Raw genomic sequence first — 16,612 nt, 5'->3', positions numbered from 1 at the left:
ATAACAATAACAACAATGATAATAATAAATAACAATAATAATCATGATAATAAGTTAGTGTAGGCGCAAAATTCCGAAGAAAACAAGCGTCAGAATAGCTGCTAAAATTAGCTAGCAGGGATTCAACCGGCTAGCTAGGCTAGTTCATGCATACTCTAGTCCAGGGGTTCCCAAACTTTTCAGCCCGCGACCCCCAAAATAACAGTGCCAGAGACTGGCGACCCCCTGTCTACGGGGGGGGGGGTGGCCGGGGGCTAGTGAATTAATTTTAGTTTCCCGCACTCTTGCGGGAATATCTCCGCAATGGAGCGAGCTTAAGTTCCACTTTCGATTGCATGATATAGCCCAGCGCAACACCTCCTTCAAGCATGTTGCCACTTGTTTGTACCATTTTCAGGCGATTTGTAATCTGTTCTGGAATAACGATGTGTTTTTTAGGATTTCAAGAAGCATATAGAACAAACAATGGATGTATTTTATGAACATTTATCTATCCTGAAAGTAGATTTAGATGTGTTAGGAGCAGTGGCGGGCCGTGCATTTCACACCTAGGCCTTCAGTGATGTCCTACACAGTCCTACCTGAATTATTCCACCTCTTAATACCATCATTATGACGCCATGGCTCTAGAAACTATACATTTAGACAGAAACGCAGTATAACCGGGCGTTGCATCACCTTAACATAGTCAAGTACAACAGAGTTATATTAATATTTCCGAAGCATTTATAATCAATATATCCGCATTTACAATTAAGAGTGTTAAACTACCAGCTTTAAGATCGCTTGGATACGGTCAAAACTTAAAAATAAAAGGGGCTTTTAAGGCATTAGTCTACAAAGTTTTATTAAGTCCACCAAACCAAGTTTGTTCACTAAACAGCGCATTGTCGCACCCAAAGCAGTTTCATTTAAGAAACGTGACGATAAAGACACAAACTATTCACTGAAAATAAAAGAAAACAAACAAATAATTTGCATTTGTTCATGAGGATATATTTGCGACAGTGGTGAAAGTGTATTCCTAGCACTGAATGTCCACTTTGATAAAGGTTCAACCAAAACAATTCAACAAGTCTCCTTGAGTACTTTTACTGCACAGCTGAGCCAGTGCGCCACACACATCTCTATATCTCTTGCAGAAGCATCAAACATTTATTTTTTATATATTTGTCATTTTAATTACATATATATTAATTCGTTAATATTGATTTAATATTAACGACATAAAATGACAAAAATATATTAAAATAAAATAAAAAATAAAATGCTTTGTACTCACCAAAACAACTGATTATTTGAATACAAAATCCATCCTCCTTTCTTTCCTCAAGAAGACTTCAATGACTCTGTTGTACAGTTTATCTGTGCGTTTCAGTTCCACCAATAAGTCATTTTCTATAGACATGAAGGCTAATGATGAAAGCCTAGTCTGTCCAGTAGAATTTCTGGCATAAGTTTTAATTCGCTTTAAGGCCGAGAATGACCGCTCGACAGAAGCAGTGGACACAGGGATAGTCACTGCCACACATACCAATGTGTAAAGCTGCCCCATGCTCTCACTCAGATTTGTCTGCTTAAGGAAATCAAGGAGATCAATGGGACTTTTCCCTTCAAAATCAGTCATGGCATACATTACAGTCAGTTCTGTTTTTAGCCGGGACAGATCGAACAGTGTTCCGTGACTCTGTGTTAATTTGGCTAAGGCTGTATGCGGGAATTTTTTCCGGTAGGTCTGAAAGTGCTGGGGGTCCAGGAGGGAGAGAAACATTAATTTTTCGTGGTCTTGAAACCTACTCCGTATCTGGCAAAGAATGTTGTCCAGAATATTGCTGTGGAGTTGTTGGTAGTATGCGCGAAGGTCTCCTTGTGCTGTACGTGGGCCTCTGCGTGCGCTCGGACCACTTGAGATGCGCGCTGTGTCCTCGTAGATCTGATGAAACTGGCACCTCTCTCGCTCAATTGTGTCACAAAACTCGTTCACCCTTGTCAGACAGAATTGTACATCCAATGTTTGTTTCTGTAGTATTCCAAAGAGCACATCTGAATGCTTAAAAATCCCATTGAATGTTTCAAGCAAAAAACAAAACTCAAAATCATCCAGACGTGCATTAAATCCATCAGCGCTAAGCATAGTATCCCCATCATACTCCTCATGATGTTCCAGTATGTGGTCAAACACCTCCTTTAGGGAAACTCTCTTCTCAAAGACTGCATTGACCAATCTCGATGTATATTGCCACCGCGTTGGTGCAACATTAGGAAGACGACGCTTGCAAATGTCATCCAGCAGTTGCGTGCGCTTAGGGGATCTGGAGAAAAATGCTGCAAGGCCATTGAGGCTGGCAAAAAATACCTTGCATTCTTTAAGCTTTGAGGCCCCTTGAGTCAGTACTAAATTTAGTCGATGTGCATAGCAGTGAATGAATAAGGCCATAGGTGCCCTCTCCTTAACTTTAGCCTGCACCCCGTTTAGTCCAGATGCCATGACCGCTGCGCCATCATAACACTGTGCCACAACTTTATCCAGACTACATTCATATTCCTCCATGAAACGGAAAATAAGAGCGGCAATGTCATCAGCTCGCTTGCCGCTTGTAACATCTTCAAATCTGACAAACCGCTCCTTGACACCTGTGTCCGTCACATAACGCAGGACAAGTGCCAGTTGTGCTACATTACCCACGTCTGTCGTTTCGTCCACCATAACAGCGACAAAGGGTGCTTTTTTAATCTCCATTTTGATCTCTTCTCCCATCACTTCAGCAATAGCATAAATCAGGTCGTTTTGTATTTTGCTTGACGTCCCAGTAAACACTTTGTTTGTGGACAGGTGGTAATGCAAGTCTGTCTTGTTCTCAGCAAGCAAAGAAAGAAGCTCCACGTAGTTTCCTCTGTTTCTGGACTCGGCGCTTTCATCGTGTCCCCTAAATGAAAGTTCCTGTTTACCCAAAAACAGGACACAATCAATCAGTCTTTTCAATATTTCCCTATTTTTGTTCACCCTTTCGTTGTGGAGCTCCGTTTCCCGGCGCACTTGTTCGTTGAGCTGTAGATCCACTCGGGTGTCCCCAAAGGTTTTCAAAAGCACCATTGCTTGTAAGTGCCCAGCCGTGCTTTGGTGTCTCGTTGCTGCGTTGGTTAGACAACTCAAGTTTGCAAATCCAGTGTGGCTCCAAACACCAAATCGATCAGTTGCAAATAGCAGGCATTCCCAGCAGTACAATTTGCAGTGCCTCTCGGAGGCTGTGAGCCAGGGGTACCGCTCGTAGTTAGTGATTTGAAAGTGGCGGACAAACCCTTTCCCCCGCTGTGATAGGCTCGCTAGCGTCGGGGTTGGCCGTTCTCTTCTCACGATGTCTAGCTTTTCTTGAAAAGTTCGTCTTGAAAATGGCGTTGTAATTATATCTGCGACCAAATCGATCTCTTCTCCTCCTTCAGCCATTGTGGGTTGAAAAAAAACAGCTTGTAGAAATCTACACAAATTAGCTCGTTCAAATTCAAGTTCAGTTTGCTAGCTCTACATAGCTCTGCCTCTCAATAGTGCGTATCCAATCAAAAGACGTGCACGTGCTAACGTCATCGTACGCCTGCTAGCTGGCCCGTTGTCGCCAACTCAAAATCTGATTGGTTAACGCCACAGTTTTGTTTCCGTTCACTTTAATCTACAGGCGCCCGCACTGTTGATTCTGAAGGCCTAAGGGCAGATTTCTTGGACCCTGGCAACACATTATGGCTGAAATATGATTGGATAAAAGCTCTAACATAAAGGCCAACCCTCCAAATCTCGTTCTGAGGCTGGAAGCAGCGCAACCAAGAGGAAAGCTATGAAATGAAGAGAATAGACTACAGGGAATAATTTAATACATATTTGTGGAAAAAATATATCAACATTTAATTTATATTCTGATGATGTTTAGGCCAGCAGAGAAGGCCTTGCTGGCCCTGACTGCCCACCACTGGTTAGGAGTGAGATAGAGATTATTATCTAATATATGCATCTGATGAAGCATTGCATGAAGTCTGTTGATGATCAGAGGCTGTTGTTGGGGCTGCATAAACGTTTTTTTATTTTGGTTTTGTAGGCAGACCATGCAGGCCTCAGAGAGTTAAACTTGGGCCTGCGACCATAGTTTTAATGTATTTTGTTTTGAAAATCCACAGCGGAGGTTTGTGTCGTACTACATGCAGTGTATTTTGCATATCTCTCAGTAGCCAACAATCTGTGAGTCTGTTGGCTCGGACATAAACTCGTGTTTAAAATAATACTAGATAATACATGTAGTCTACATTTTATAATAAGAGGTGTAAAACCTGAGAGGATTTTAAATCGCATTTTAACTAAATGCTTATACAATCTGTAGTTGTATTTGTATTGTTGATTTAATGTGTGAACGAGGCGATATAGAGAAGGTTAAGCTGTCATTATTAGGCTGTAATTTGTTATATACTGTTGGAATGGCTAAGCAGGCCTATTTTTTTTTGGATATTTGTGGAGTTAGGTGGTCCATAAGTGTTTTTTATTGGTTAAGTGGTCCTTGGTATGAAAAAGTTTGAGAAACACTGCACTAGTGGATTGTCGAAGGGGGAGCCTCGTTGCGGGGAAATTAAACAGATGGCTAGTCCGCCCCTGAAAATGTCTATGCAAACGTGATTATTAATAATATATATTTTTTAAATTAATCAATTCTTTTTTATTATTATTATTTTATTTTTTTTCCATTTTTATTTTGTAATCATCTCCCGAACACCACTCGGGGTCTCGCGACCCCCACTTTGGGAACCCCTGCTCTAGTCTAGTCAGTCAAACTGTTAGCTAAAAGCTCCCTGGACATATATTCCATAACAACGGAAATCAATGATGAGATGACTTACTGTACTGAAAATATGGTCTTCTCCCACGTCCAGCAGTCTGTAGCCACGCAAAATGTCAGCAAGTGACTATGTGACAGCCGTCCTCTTTGGTTACGGCCCGTCCACACTACAGCTTCAAAAAAAGCTTTGCCGGCGGGCGTGTCTGAAGCTCGACCAACAACCAATCACATGAATCTCCCGCCCCCGACACACAAGCAGCGGTTTGATTGGCTAGAGCTTGTACTTGCATATGATTTGATTGGCTGACGCTTCCACCGAAAGCTTCAGAAGCTTCAAAAGTTGAACATTGCTCAACTTTTGCAGCCTGAAATGCCAGGAAAGCTCCGCTCTGCTACCCACAATTCAGTTCGGCGAAAAGCGAGGCAACGTGACGTCACCCCATTCAAAGTGAATGGGCAGACGCGTTGGAAACCGTTTTTGAAGTTGTCGAAGCTGTAGTGTGGATGAGCCGTTACTCTTCAGCAAGCGTCTTAATCATTGGAATGGAATCAGAATGTAATGCTGTAGCGGAATGTCTAAATCCTACCCGGATACATTCATTTTATTTTCTAATTGGCTGTTCGACAGCTTACATTCTTTTGATTGGTTGATGCGTGGCTACAGTGATTCTGTACTAGTAGGCTTGTTTGAGACAAGCGAGACCTGCGCAGACCTGCGCAATTTCGATCAACGTCTTGCTAGTGCGTTGCATGATGGTTAGTCATTTTGTCCGACTTGCTCTTGAGGCTTGCCTACATGAGACGTTGAAATCTCGCGGGACAAAGACGCCCGCAGCCTTGAGAGCGAGGCGCGGCGAGGCGGCGCAGTTCCTCTCCACGGGCTGCGGAAGCAAAATGCTTGATGGGAAACGACTCGCTGGTATCTCGAGCTGAGCGCTCATTGGTGGGTTTTACCACGTGCTGGTGATGAAACTCTCCAATTGGCTCGGCAAAAGTTTGTTGTTGTTTTGTGTCAGTTTTACGTCGCCCCCTCCATTAACATTTTTCATAATTGTTCCACAATGTTTATCATCATGAAATTAATATCTATATATGTTATACTATACTTGCACTGCTTACCGTTTCCATACTTTATATATCTTAGCATATTCATACACACTGTTCATACTGCTCACAGGCTGCTGTGTATATTCATACCCCTCACTGTTTATTCATCATTCAATTCATTCTATATTTTATTCTGTAGATTGTGTACATTACTTTTCACTTTACTGCTTGTTGCACTCCTGGTTAGAAGCTAAACTGCATTTCGTTGTCTCAGTACCTGTAATATGTGCAATAACAATAAAGTTGAATCTAATCTTGAGCAGGAACAAATGTATTTACTTAGTACATAGCTGACATTAGCGATTAAACACATGTGTGCATTATTTATAAATGCAAACCGAGTCAAGCCGACTCCGGAGGTGGCGGTATGCACCTTAAAGTTGTTTGCAATCCGCCAAAAAACCGAGAGAAGAAGAAGAAGAAGGCGAAGAAGTAGAAGAAGAAGAAGAAGAAGAAGAAGAGGAAGCCGACTCGGAGCTGTCCGACTTTCGAGGCGAGCCGCAACGCGTCTCAAACAAGCCTAGTTTGTTTACAAAATTTCGGCGCAACTTGGTGGGCGGTACCCTGGAAAGAAATCTCTGCGTGAGAAATACAAGGTGTGGCGTGTGAGCATGTGAATGAAGTGAAATGCGTGTGTCTACTTGATAGCTCTACTTACTATATTATCAATGCTACGTTAGTTATAGCCTGATATATGATAGCTAACTTCACAATGTTGTGATGTGACGTTAGCTAACATTCTGTAGCTAACGCCGGTCACTCACCAAGATAGCTGCCCAGTTCTCCACTGGTTCTCCTCACACCACAGTTCAATTTCTCTCCGATGGCCGTTATTTCTTCTAATCCTTGGCTCCTGGTCTCTTGGACGCCTAGCAGGCTCATAATTATAAGGTTGTGGTCCGTCATATGCATTTGAATATTCATGTTCAACTTCTTCGGTGTCTTCTGTATCGAAACTAGCATTGGGATCCATGTTTATTAATACGTTACACCGGCCGCTCTCCCCCTTGTTTTCCCCATGTTACGTCACACGCGGGAGGTCACGTGCCGAGGCTTTTTTATGCAGAAGTGAAAATGTCTTACCAAAACGTCGCCAGATGTCACTGTAGTGTATATTTCTGTATATTTTTGGCGAAATCTAGTGTATTCATCATTTTCCTACACATTTATTCACAGGTGTCTTTAACCTGTAAGTTGCTCTTTAAGTACTTATTTGCTTTTACTCCCTACATTTCAAAACAAATATCTGTACTTTCTACTTCTTACATTTTCAAAACAGGCTCGTTACTTTCGTTTTAATGCATGTGAGGTGAATTATCAATTATTTTTATTTTACATCATTGTGGGCCTTCCCCGACATCAAGATTGATTTAAAACTAAATGAATGTCACAATAACACGTAGAGAAGATGAGCCATGATGTGCAGATCATGCACGACAGATGAACACAACGGAAACAACGTGAAAGTAGTACTGTAAAAAGCACGACCAATCATCTGAGCCGGCCCGGCTAAAGTAACTGGATGGCCTACCTGCCTGTCAGCCTTCCATCTGTGCACAAACTTATCTCGTGCCCTCATTGGTCATATGCGGGTTCGTGTGTGTTGAAGGAGGGGCTCTGTAAGGAAGTGGCAGATCTTTTCCGGCTGTGTACTTTCAAATTCTAGCGCATTCGAGCCGGTTTCTCCATTCTTACCTTTAATAGAAGAGTTTGTACTTTTGCCACCTCTGCCTGTCTCCACATAGGGACTTTTTCTTAGTGCCAGCGTCTTTTTTCAATTGGTTCCAAAGAGTAGTGAGCGCATGATGCACATGCACTTGGAAATATTTCAACTCTTCTGGAAATGGCTGGTGATGTCACTGCAGAATTTTAAGGAGATGATTGTTTTTGGGCAATGGCTGTCAGACAGAAACTACAATAACGCTCGACGTTGCTGCCGAGCGTCTTTTATCTCTTTTATCTCCGTATATGGGGATCCTCCGCTTCTTCTCGCTGTACGGATACCAGACTGAGCAGTGAAGCTCGATCATTCAAAGTGTGAGAGCAAGAATCTTCTGGTTGGAGCTAATGTTGAAAATATAACAAAGTAGCCAATAAAAGTCAAGGGGGCAAAGTTATTCTGTCTTACAAAAGAGGTGTCAGGTTGTCAAGACATCGTTTTCATACAAACATACGGAGGTGTTCAATGTTAGCCAGAGCTCCACCCAGACCAGGAACGCGACAAAACAAACCTTCAGCGCATTATAACGCCAATGGGAGCTTTCATATGAACAATACATCTAAATTAGCCTTTTACTAAATATATTTTTTGATGCTGAATACTTAATTGTCCTCTATGCTTTGCCCTCTCTTCCCAGGTGTAACTACAGTCCTCACAATGACCACCCTGAGTATCAGTGCGCGTAACTCACTGCCGAAGGTGGCCTATGCTACAGCCATGGACTGGTTCATCGCCGTCTGCTATGCCTTCGTCTTCTCTGCACTCATTGAATTTGCTACCGTCAACTACTTCACCAAGCGGGGTTGGGCCTGGGACGGGAAGACCATCGTCAACGAGAAGGTAGAGCTGTCCCGTTTCTCTTCTGGGTCCATCAGCAAGGCCATTAGCAGTCTTCATTCCTTCATCATCATTTGGTTATGTTGGCTCAAAAACTACTTTCACATGATCAGCGGCAAAATGGATCGGGCTGATATTCTCTACTCCAATATATCCACTGGTTGATTTTGTACGACATATATTTCCATATTCCATCACTCTGCTGCGGTTAATCCCAGTTCTCTCCCCAGTTCATTGAAATGCATTAAACTCAGAAGAAAACTAAGGTTTTCAGAGGTTCCCCACCCCCAATATCTGGTGGTGCTTTCACGCCGTCTTAAATTGACAGGAAGACAGAGGGCCAGTTTCAGTGTCAATTCAGCTGCTATTACTTCAGGGGCAAGAAACTGGCAGCAGTTACTTTTAGGGCTGTCACTGAGAGAAAAGTACAAACAGTATGTGGTTGTAGTGCTGGATGTGTATCAAGCAATCAGATTTCAATCTCTTTCAAAAGCTTCTTGTTCGCAGGTACACTTTTCTTTGTTAAAACAGCTATTCGATTCAGCCAAGGTACTGTACAGTAGCATATATACTGTACATTTACAATTCTATTTGAACCTGTAAAACTTGCCATACAATACACGTTGATCATCAATTCCTGGTGCTTTATAGCAGTGGTTCAGGGGTCCATAGAGTTTTTTCTTATTCATTTTTGAATACATTTTCATAAGCCTTGGGTCCTGACTAGTTCTGTGTTATAGTTGCAGTTCCTTCCGGGATGGTGTTGATTGTAACATCTCTGTAGATCCCGTTCACACTGCGGCACATGGATAGGAATTAGCTAACATTAGTTGCAAAGTGGCAGTAAGAATGAATGCATGGTTAGGCAGGGATAAACGCAAAGCTACCGGTGCCCGCGCTGTGAAACCGGGTTTAGGAGAGCCCAGTGAAGAAAAACACCTTGGGACTTATAGAATGGCTACCCGCTCAAGGGGTACACCATACAAAAAGGTCCCTCCCATGCTTGGTTAGGGTTCCCTGTGCATCTGTGTATCTTGACCACGAGTTCCTTTCTGTTGTCTTTTCCACCTTCATTGTCCCCAAAAGGAATACCACCGTTTTGCAATTAAGTCTTTTGACAGCCATTGATGGTATTCAGAGAATACTTTGACTTCTTTGGTGTTGATTACACATTCCTAACACAATTGTATGAGCAGCATGTAATGAGACAGTCTGTCAACTCATGGGTGTGTCTGCATGAATCAAAAACATATCCCAGTATGTAGTCCTAAAACAGCACCTTAGTTGGGAATCAGTGGCTCTCTTCCAGACTCAAGTAGTTTTCTCATTGTCTTTACTTGGGCTTTACGTGAATTGTAACCTCATTCAGCGTATTGTTAGGTGGCCTTGAGTTTGATAAGTAATCAAGTAGTTATACTTTGGTTATTTTGTTATATATTGAGCTTCTGTCAATTAAAAGCCACACTTTCTGTATAGAGGTGTCACATTTCCTTATCGGATCCTTAACAAGATAGAAAAAAACTGTTAAAATGAACAGCAGAAGTTACTTCCCTTTTTTTGTTCTATTTGCTTTGCCTCATTGTCATTTAAATGGGTAATAACCAGTGTCGGGACTACCGCGCTACAAACTAACGCGTTACTGTAACGCAACCACCTTTTGCGGTAACTAATAACGTCACTAGTTACCTATTCCCATTCAGTAACGCCGTTATAGTTACTGTGATTTAAATGGGTGCGTTACTGCGATACATTATGTGACCCAACTGAACCGAATCTCCCTGCGGATGTAACTTACAGGCGAATACAGCGATGTCCTCTCACAGTACCATGGAAAAGACAAAGTAACCAGAGAGGAGTGATGATTGGTTAACACGGGGTAACATTTCAGGGTAAGCCAATCAGAGACAGAGTTGGGCGGGTCTTGCCTTATGGGGAAAATACACAGACACACAAACACTTGCTCACACACACACATACACGGCAACGCCCACCACCAGCACACACACACACACACACACACACACACACACACACACACACACACACACACACACACACACACACACACACACACACACACACACACACACACACACACACACACACACACACACACACACACACACACACACACAATGGCAGATGCAAGTATCAGCGAGAGCAGCAGCGCATTTACAACTTGGAGATATAACCAATATTTTCAATTTGTGGGGATAAAGGACGCAAAAAATATGTATGTAAACTCTGTGCAGGACAGAAAGCATTGTCCACTTGATTGTTGAGGCTACAAGAAAGATGCCTGTCAAATTGTCTAAACATATCTTTTGTGTTTTATTGTTCCACCAAATTTCATAATGATAATTGCTACAATGATGGGGAGTTGTCTTTTCTCTTACTGTGCCACAGAATAACACCAAAACTTGTATTTGTATTGTTATTATTTTTAAAGTAAAGTAACTTGTTACTAGTTACTTTTATAATTTAGTAACTAATAAAGTAACTAGTTACTTTTTTGAGAGCACTAACTATAACTATTACTAGTTACGTTTTAAAATTAACTTGCCCAACAGTGGTAATAACACAGTTACACTGCCTATGTATAGTATAATTGATAAATGGGCATTTCCCTACAAAATACAATTATATACAGGAAACAGTATTTTTGCTTAGGAGAGAAAATGGGGCAGTTTTCTCTAGTTAGTGAAAATACACACTATACTGACTATCATGCTCAGTGATGCAAACACAGGTATGGTGAAAAAAGAGAGAACTATTCGAAGCAGGAAAAAAACAGTGTAATATACCATCTGACAAAGGCCTGTGCTATAATGCTTAAATTAACTGGCTATTCTTTATAATATACTCAGATGAATAGGAGACAGAGATGTTAAGTTATAAATCAAGGATTTTTATTATCATTTACAACAGGGGTGGGGAACCTTTTTCCTTTACATTTTTACAACATCCTCCGAGGTCCGTACAAATGATTGAACTCAACCTCTGCTTAAAAAAACTAAAATCACAGCCAATTCATTTGGCCTTTCTTTCATGCTGTGCAAATAAAAAGCATATCTTAATCCAGATATCTTACCATGACTCGCGCATGCATGCATGCATGTGCACGGTGTGGCATGACCACCAAAACAGAAAGATATGGACACAAGATGTGTGCAAATGTATTTAGTATCCATGGGAACATGATTTAAGTGGGGGGGACCTAACCTTGTCTAGGGGGGTCTGGGGGCATGCTCCCCCGGGAAGATTTTTTTTTTAAATATTGAAGTTAAAAGCATCAATCTGGTGCACTTTGAGAGCAACATGAGGAGATCTATGGGTACATCTTTCAACACCTATTTGAAACAGAAGCAGATTTTTCTTTTTGGATATTTCACAAATCACTCCCCTTTTAAACTCTATTTTTGTTATTTTTAACAACTTTTTTGTTACAGTCATATAGTATTTTATACCTGTTTTTCATTTAGTCTCTAATGTCTCATTAATAATTATAATGATCATATCAAGGTGTGCCTTAACCTCACTGAGCTGAGGTTATTTGAGCCTCTCAGGAGAGAGCTCACTTCCACCTGGTTGTAGAAAAGCTCTTTAAATTCGTTAGCATAGCTAGCTAACCAGATGCTAATAACAACAGAACGTCACTGTGCTTACTGTACAACTAAAGACACAGCCACGCAAACACTGCGGCATGTGTACAGCTCCTTATGGGTACTGCAATATTTGAAGAGCTGGAGCGGCGTTCCGGTGCTCTCCGTAAGCACTCTAGTCTAGTCTACACTCCTTTCAGACGAGACATAACCACGTGAAGACACGTTACGCTCGTGTTGTGTTCAAGGAACCTGTCCTTGGCCAGGAAAAACAGGCACTCGCTTGTTTAATTATTTTGCGATCTAGATTTCTTCTTCTTTTTTGAAGTGATAAGTTGTCCGTCAGTCGGACGGACTAACGGACGGACTAACCCCAACCCCCCTCCCCCAAAACGAATTACACAAGTCACCCAAAGCAGCGTTAAAAAAGCGGGAGGCGCCGAAAAGCGACTAATTTGCATCACTGCATGCTTGCCATTATTGCGAATTATTGATATTGTTTAAGTCCGAATATTTTTCTTTAAATGTCTAACCCTGTGGCCTTTTTTCACACAGAAAAAGGAAGCAGCAGTGATGAAGAAGAACAACGCCTATGCTGTAGCTGTGGCTAACTACGCTCCCAACATCACAAAAGACTCTACGCTGCCCACCATCTCAAAATGCGGTCTGACCGATAACTACAAGACCGCAGCGGAAACAAAGCCTGAGCACAACAAGAAGACCTTCAACAGCGTCAGCAAGATCGACCGCATCTCCCGCATCATGTTCCCTGTTCTGTTCTCAAGCTTTAACCTGGTCTACTGGGCCACCTACCTGAACAGAGATCCAGTCATTAAAGACATGGACCCTGCCAAATGAAACGTACAGGACTCACTACAAACACACCAATTCAGGATTTATACATCTGTTGGTATTCATTTTATCAGCCAGTAGCTGTGTACAATACATGCATTGAGAGATCAGTTTTCTCTTGCCGTAATGATTTTTGGATTGAAGCAGGAAAACATCCTAACTGGGTTACAATAATCCTGAGAGATCATACAGGAGTAAGCCAGGTATCTTTACAAGGTTAAAGTCAGGATACTTTTAGTTCCAGATGCCCAAACAGAGAGGAACGGAAACTTATACTTCCTCTTGGATCTAAAAACATATATACATTGCATAAAAAAAAAGAAATGTCCTCCTAATTATCGTTTCCAAATGTGATATTTCTGAAAGGATCTGGTAACATTAGAAAACAATACTGCAAAAACTAGAAGAAAAAAACAATGTTTAAAACTGCAGTAATCAAAAACTTTATATCGCCAAAAGATCAAACTCATAGTGATTGAACCATAGAGATTTATCACCAACTGTCTTTGAAACAAAAGTTTCCCAAATTGGGATCAATAAAGTACTATCTTGTCTTATCTTATCTTACTCAGCAGTAACTGTTTGTTTGTGAAAAGGCTCTGATAAAGCCACTGCAATGTTCACTGCTCAGCAGCACACAGCAGGCACAGTGAGAGATTAGCTTGACAACATTGTTAGCATTAAGTAGCTAAAGGCACAGTAGAGACTAACTGGAGAGCAGACTTAGCATTTAGCAGCTAAAGACACAGTTAGAGACTAACTGGAGAACATACTTAGCATTTAGCAGCTAAAGACACAGTTAGAGACTAACTGGAGAAAATACTTAGCATTTAGCAGCTAAAGACACAGTTAGAGACTAACTGGAGAACATATTTAGCAGAGCAAGACACAGTTAGAGACTAGTTGGGGAACATACTGTAGTTAGCATTTGGCAGCTAAAGAAACAGTCAGAGACTAGCTGGGGAACATACTTAGCATTTGTCCATGAAACGGTTCGTAATCACCAATAAGAGTTATTATCTAAGGATCCTTTCCTCTTAATTGTGTGTTGCAGTACTGATGGATAATAGAGGCCACAATTACAAGAACATGTCTCTTGAGTTTATTTCACCAATCAATTACTTTTGAACAGTTTTTTCATTATAGAACTTTTGTAATCATGAGACAGTGGGGCGTTTAGCAGCACGAAACATCAACCAACCCCTCCACTTATTTCTGATCGTTTCTCAGTCTCTATGTTGAAATGTACCTTTCATATCTCTCCTATTAACATGTTTACCACATCAAACAATTTGCTGGGAACTTATTCCACACCGCAGCTTCACCACAGTCACACCCAGGGCTGCACGGTGCTTCACTGCTCACTCTGTACTCTTTGTACAGCTCTCTAGACTGTGTCACACTGTGGAAGATGATTATGATTGGATAGAAATGTGTGAGAATGCGTGTAGAAATATAAAGTGTCTGTGTATTTAAATGTAGATTTATGGTAATCTTTTAATATACAATGTAGCAGAAAAACTGGACCAACACATTTAACACTAGGACCGCCAGAGGTCGCTGTATACCTAAAACCGCCAACGGGTAAAATGTACCCGCTATACATTTTCAAGGTACAATGTTCTTTTATTTATCATACAGAACACTGAGTTTTGATCGCACAGGGATGAAACTTATACCAATAGAATCTGTGGACTCTCAGCTTTTCATATGATATAGGTTGTGCAGCTAGCATGAAGTTTAAAATATCGCTAAGAGTGCTGATTTAAACGTTTGGTGTTAGACTTGTGTTTTGTTTAGGTAAAAATCTCTCTATCTCTCTCTATCGATATATCTGTAATGTTCTGTTCTATGAACATATAATTGTCTACATAAATAGATGACACGGACTACTTCTCTCATTCCGAGTGTCCATCTTTATTCAACTGGCACGTAACCTGCACACATGCATTACGTCCTCAACGTGAGCTCAGTCGTCCAAGATCTTGTATTCTCCAAGATGTTACACTATCTATAACTATCTATCTGTCTATCTCTCTATCTATCCATCTATCAATATATCTATCTATCTCTCTCTCTCTCTCAATCTATCTCTCTATCTATAAGGAACTGCAGTAGACAAAAGGCGTTGATATAGCAACACGTCATGTTTACGCTGCATTTTCTATGAGGTAAATATTACCCGCTGGCGGATATAGGTATAAATGGCATTGTTTTTGGCGATTTTTTCAATCTGACTTCATATTGACAATTGTTAACAACAGAGGGTGCTCCATAACACACTTTCAGGAAAAGCCACGGACTGGGAGACTTTAATATGTTATTGAACAAAAGTTACATACAATCAAAAAACAGCTGCGGGTAAAATTTACCCGTTGACGGTTCTAGTGTTAAAAGTCTCAACCTTGGAAAAAGAAACTGTCAATTATACTGTATTCTTTACATTTTGTCGTTTTTTATGTGTAAAAGTTTTCGATATATTTATATGTATATACATTTTGTGCTTTGTTTAACCCACTTTTAAAATCTATATATTTTAGATGAGAATTGTTCTAGAGATTATTATGTTTTCCAACTTGACCCCGTGTTTCTTTAAATGTTGGAGTGTAAAAGCTCTTCCTGATTCCTCTGACCATGAATACAGGATTGTGAAATTCACTGAGAACAAATCTGTGTCGTTCTGTTTTTACCTGGGCAAAACCAAAATGTAGTATGAGTCCTAAAAACAGGAAATTAGATTTAGGCACTTCCTGTTACCTCAAAGTCACCTTTTTTTAATGTGCGTTTTTAAAATTTGTGACGTTTTCTTCTATTACTGTTACGACCCACCCTCTACTCAGTGGTAGTGGCTCGAGGGGAGACCCGCAATATAAAAGAAAACACACCAAACATTCAGCCCTTAATGGCGACTGTGGGTTACAGCCGTAATACACATAGGCCAAACGGCAAAAGAACGAGGTCTGGAGGACTGGTAGAAACAAACAAAAACAGAGGGGAGCCTTGGGTCAGCCAAACCATGGGCCGTAGGACCCAGACGTCCCTACCCAAAAGTCTAACACGTCACTACGGGAAAACAATGCCGCGAAAAAACTATGCTATCAGATCCTCCAGAACACACAAGTTTACCATGATAACACACAGAAGCTACAGATCCGAAACACCAGCTAGATTGTTCTCGAACAGTGTCTTCCAGCATCAGGATCGGGGGAGAGAGCTCTTCTCCTCCAGCTTCTCCTTTTAAGTCCCCAGCTGAATGGAATTAGGACACCTGCGGGAGGCGGAGCCAGGGGCGGACCAGGTGTACCTGCGCAGCAGAGGAACAGAGAAGACAACAGAAAAGCGAGCACATAACAATGACCACGGATGCACATAACTGGTATACACCAACCCAGTCTCATGGCATTTCGTGTTCACTAACACGATTTTTAATCTATTGATTTGTGTTCACCAACACAATTTTTCCCTTTTTTTCGTGTTGCACAGCACGATTTTAAAAGCAATGTATTTCTACTGGTAATGTGTTTCGTGCCTGCAGCACGTCTTTTTCTCCGGTCGGGTCGTGGAAGACCGGTTCATAAAAACATGTTCTTACTCAATATCAAGCCATAATTATTGCTTTTATTTTAAATCGTATAATTTCGGACTTTTGTTTCCGTCTATGAGGAAAATAAATGGGGCTC

At 41.2% G+C, this 16,612-nt stretch overlaps 1 protein-coding gene across 2 annotated transcripts in view; it reads left to right on the top strand.

The window, feature by feature from the left end:
* gabra2a (gamma-aminobutyric acid type A receptor subunit alpha2a) overlaps window positions 1-15,595 on the top strand; it is a 49,374-nt gene extending 33,779 nt beyond the window's left edge. For both annotated transcript variants that reach the window (XM_079691734.1, XM_079691735.1), the window contains 2 exons: window positions 8,279-8,481; window positions 12,636-15,595. In XM_079691734.1, coding sequence (XP_079547860.1) covers window positions 8,279-8,481; window positions 12,636-12,938 — 506 coding nt within the window. In that variant the 3' untranslated portion in view covers window positions 12,939-15,595. The remainder of the gene's footprint in view (window positions 1-8,278; window positions 8,482-12,635) is intronic.
* Window positions 15,596-16,612: the final 1,017 nt, after the last annotated feature.

The sequence above is a fragment of the Notothenia rossii genome, assembly GCF_949606895.1.
Source record: "Notothenia rossii genome assembly, chromosome: 7".
NCBI lineage: Eukaryota > Metazoa > Chordata > Actinopteri > Perciformes > Nototheniidae > Notothenia > Notothenia rossii.
The sequence above is the reverse complement of the archived record's forward strand: the minus strand, read 5'-3'. Positions and strand labels throughout refer to the sequence as shown.